At 22.0% G+C, this 4,686-nt stretch overlaps 1 protein-coding gene across 1 annotated transcript in view; it reads left to right on the plus strand.

Moving 5' to 3' along the window:
* Positions 1–2,713: 2,713 nt before the first annotated feature.
* LOC117175702 (NADH dehydrogenase [ubiquinone] 1 alpha subcomplex subunit 8) overlaps positions 2,714–4,686 on the plus strand; it is a 9,529-nt gene continuing 7,556 nt past the window's right edge. Inside the window, exon 1 of the mRNA XM_033365492.1 lies at positions 2,714–2,972. Coding sequence (XP_033221383.1) covers positions 2,844–2,972 — 129 coding nt within the window. The 5' untranslated portion in view covers positions 2,714–2,843. The remainder of the gene's footprint in view (positions 2,973–4,686) is intronic.

Raw genomic sequence — 4,686 nt, forward strand, 5'->3', positions numbered from 1 at the left:
AAAAATTACAAAATATGTGGACATAATTTTTAAATTTCAATTCAGATACTCATATCACAACATCAACGAAAATCCAGAAAATTATATAAATGTAAATAAAGATCTTGAAAAAAACTTTTATTAACAAAAATAATAGGCATAACAACCTTTAAAACTATGTACAAAAAATAAAAATATGTGCACATATAATTTTTACAATCGAATTCAGATATTCATTTCGCAACACCACATACATTACAAAATATTATATAATTGTATTAGAGATATTTAGAGAAAAAAAAATTATTACAAAAATAATAGCCAATATTTAATTACATAACCGGAAAGTAAATAATCAATTTATGTTAATCAATTTAAAAACAATTTGAATTCAATCATTATGTAGCTTAATTTTGCGAAAAAATTAAAAAGACAATAGTTTGAAGTAATTTTTTTCTATTTGCTTAAAAAGTTTTAAAAAACTCGAAACTTTTCCAAACTTCATTGCGGAATCACTAAAAAATAGTGATTTGTTGAAACATTAAAAAAAATTGTTACTTTTTGCAATGAAAGCCTCCATAATAGATTAAAATCAATAAACGAAATTAAATACAATAATTTCTGAAATTCAATTTTTTTTATTCCTTTTTTTTAATTTCTAATTATTTCGCTTGAAATTTGCCGTTTCGTAATTAAAGGTTGAGAAAGAATAAATTATTTGAAATTGAATATATTTGATTGGGAAGTTTAAAAAATGAACCGTCATTCTAAACGAAGAGTTAAAAATTAATTGATTTGAATTTAAAGTTTCAACCAAAAATGGTATTATTATTAGTTACATTTGCAGTAAAAAACTAATAATTTTCAACCAAAAAACAACACTTTTTTAAAGAAATAGTTTAATTTTAAATGAAAAAATAAATTTTCAACTAAAAAAGATAAATTTATCATTTTTTATCCGAAATAGAGTATATTTTCAGTAAACCAAGATTTTCAATAAAAAAAAAGTTTCAATAAAACATTTAAATTTCCAACGAAACAAATAGATTTTTGAACAAATAATTTTCTACCAAAACGGCGAATTTTTAACTAAAAAAAATTTATTTTAATTTTTATAAAACGAGCGCTTAACTGAAAAAAACTAATTATTAACTAAAAAAATTCAACAAAATAGTTGAATTTTCAATCAAAGAAATGAATTTTCAAATAAAAATGTTAAGTTTCTAAAACCATGGAATATTTAAATATTCAGTGAAAAAATTATTTTTTTCGCAAAAGAAGACCAAAAATAAAATGGTTTAACTTTAATTGAAAAACTACTTTTGAACTAAAAAAAAATGATTAAAAAAAAATTAAAATTTCCAAACAAACAAATGAATTTTCGAAAGATCATTTTACAAAAAAGACACTTAGAACGTTAATTTTGAACAAAACATATACAATAATATAATATAGTAATTTTAATGCAAAAAAAAGTTTTAACAAAATTATTAAATTTATAACAAAAATAAAATTCATTTTTAAAGAAATAGATGAATAATAATTTTCTATTAAAAAAATAAATTTTTAAATTAAAAAATATATTTTTTTTGAATTGAGAATTATAGTGTATACTTGAGTTTTCAGATTGAAAAATTAATTTGTAACAAAAAATTTCAAGACAATAGTTAAATTTTCAGCCAAAGAATAATTTTGCAATTGAGAGAGACGAATTTTGAACCACTTGGTACATTTTTTTTACCAAAAAATATAAATTTTCGACCAAAAGTCAAATTCAAATATTCAAATGTTCAAATATTCAAATGTATGTGTAAAGTCTAGTTTTTAGTTTTTAGTTGAAAAAATTTATTTTTAAGAAAAAAGAACAGGTTTCCAATACAATAATTATTCAATTTTTAATCATAGAAATGAATTTTGAACAAAAACATTAATCGTCAACGAAAAAAGAGAAATATTCATTGAAATACCTGAATTTTCAACCAAATAAATGATTTTGGAAGAAAAAAAGAAAATTAGGCATTAAAAAATGGAATAGATTTTTTATTTTTAACAAAAAAGAACAGGTTTCCAAAACAATAATTATGCAATTTTTAATCATAGAAATGAATTTTGAACAAAAACATTAATCGTCAAGGAAAAAAGAGAAATATTCATTGAAATACCTGAATTTTCAACCTAATACATGATTTTGGAAGAAGAAAAGAAAATTAGGCATTAAAAAATGGAATAGATTTTCAAAACGCTATCTGTCGGCTGATAATAAAATAAATGTTTACTAAAGTTTCCTGTCGCACTGCGCGTGCGTCGAATAGACATTCGGATTGGTTACCGTTGGCGCACTTATTTATAATTAATATATATATTTTTTTGTTTGACAGTTGTTCACAACAAATAATAACCATAAAGTGCAGCAAGTTATTAAAATTATTAAAAATTTATATTTGTAATGAAAAAAGGTATTAATTTCTATAAATCAAAAAATATTATTTCTTTTCAAGGTGGAAAATCTAATTATTATTTTAAATTTCCCCTCATAAGTCTACTTTTATATAAAATACTTATTTATAATAATTTTGCAATTATTACTTCTTGCAAACAATTTTCTTGCACATGTATTCATTTTAAATAAGCGCGCCAACGGTCCACTAATCCGGGTTTCTGCGCAAAGCATGTGCCGTCCACAAAGATACTGTTAGTTCTAGTAATTCTTTTTTGTTGATTGGCAGCATTGTCTAGTCTCTAGTGATAAAATCCCTGTAAATTTTCTAAAAATTACTAACACTCCAGATTTCGGAATCTGGACATTGGATATTTCGAGAATTTTTTGATATTGTTAGTTGCAATAAAGGTAGGAAAATAAAATCATGGTCGTCACAGATGATCATCATATTCCTACGGACGAAGAATTAACTGTCGAGGAAGTTAACGTCTCCTTTCCGGTTCTTCAATCTGCAGCTTTTCACCTCGGCAAGTTTTGTGAAACTCAAAACAATGTGAGTTATATTTAATATCAGTATTTATTAATTATTCCTTTCTTTATAATCTATTTCGACGCAAATTATAATAAAAATCTCTGGAATTTGTCTGTGTTGATTACATAATAATCGGTCAGGCGAAAACATAACCTCTTCTGTCGATCAAAATGATAGAAAAATAATGTCTCTCGTGACCTTTTTTAACATTATAATGAGTAATTATATCGAAAAAATGGTAGAATGTTATTACTTTTTTTGTTGAAAATGTACCTATTTGATAAAATATTCGATTTTCCATTCTATGAAGAAGAATTTTCAATCAAATACTAGAATTTCGACAAAATGATGAATCTTCAACGAAAAATATTATAGTTTATATTTCAACGAAAAGAAAGGAAGGAATCTAAAACATAATAGGTAAATTTTCAACAAGAAAAGATCAATTTTCAATGCAAAGGATGAATTTTCTTTCCAAATGGACGCGTGTTCAATAAAACAGTTAAATTATTGATTTGAAAAAATATTAATTTTTTTAACAAAATACATGAATTTTCATCAAAATGATCAAATTTTCAACAAATTATTTAAATTTGTAAACAATAACTTGAGTTTTTTCAACAAAATGGAATAATTTCTAATCAAAAACTTTAATTTGCAACAAAATAATTAAATTTTCAACTCAATAGTTGAATTTTTTACCAAAAACTTGAATATTCAACAAGATAATTAAATTTTCAATAAAACAGTCGAATTTTCAAACAAGAACTTCAATTTTTAGCAGAAAAAACTTGAGTTTTTAACAAAATAATTACGTTTTGAATAAATTAGTCCAGATTTTAAACAAAAACTAGAATTTTCAACAAAATAATTAAATTTTCAACTAAATAATTGAATTTTTAACAAAAAACTTGAGTTTTCAACAAAATAATTAAATTTGCAAAATATTAATTAATTTTGCAACAAAATAATTAAATTTTCAAGAGAACAGTCGAATTTTAAAACAAGAACTTGAATTTTGTACAAAAACTTTAACTTTTAACTCAATAGTCCAATTTTTATCAAAAACTTAATTATTCAACAAAATAATAAAATTTTCAACAAAATATTTGAATTTTTAAACAATAAATTGAGTTTTTCCAACAAAATGGTCCAGTTTTTAATCAAAAACTTCAATTTGCAAGAAAATAATTAAATTTTTAACAAAATAGACGAATTTGAAAACAAGAACTTCAATCTTCTACAAACAAATTTAATTTTCAACTCAGTAGTTCAATTTTTTAGCAAAAACTTGAATATTCAACAAAATAAATAAATTTTCAACAAAATAGTCGAATTTTAAAACAAGAACTTCAATTTTCAACAAAATAATTAAATTTTCAACATAATATTTGAATTTTTAAACAATAAATTGAGTTTTTCCAACAAAATGGACCAGTTTTTAATCAAAAACTTTAATTTGCAACAAAATAATTAAATTTTCAACTCAATAGTTCAATTTTTTACCAAAAACTTAAATATTCAACAAAATAATTAAATTTTGAACAAAACAGTCGAATTTTTAAACAAGAACTTCAATTTTTAGCAGAAAAAACTTGAGTTTTTAACAAATTAATTACGTTTTGAATAAATTGTCCAGATTTTAAACAAAAACTAGAATTTTCAACAAAATAATTAAATTTTCAACTAAATAATTGAATTTTTAACAAAAAACTTGAGTTTTCAACAAAATTAT

The sequence above is a fragment of the Belonocnema kinseyi genome, chromosome 1, assembly GCF_010883055.1.
Source record: "Belonocnema kinseyi isolate 2016_QV_RU_SX_M_011 chromosome 1, B_treatae_v1, whole genome shotgun sequence".
NCBI lineage: Eukaryota > Metazoa > Arthropoda > Insecta > Hymenoptera > Cynipidae > Belonocnema > Belonocnema kinseyi.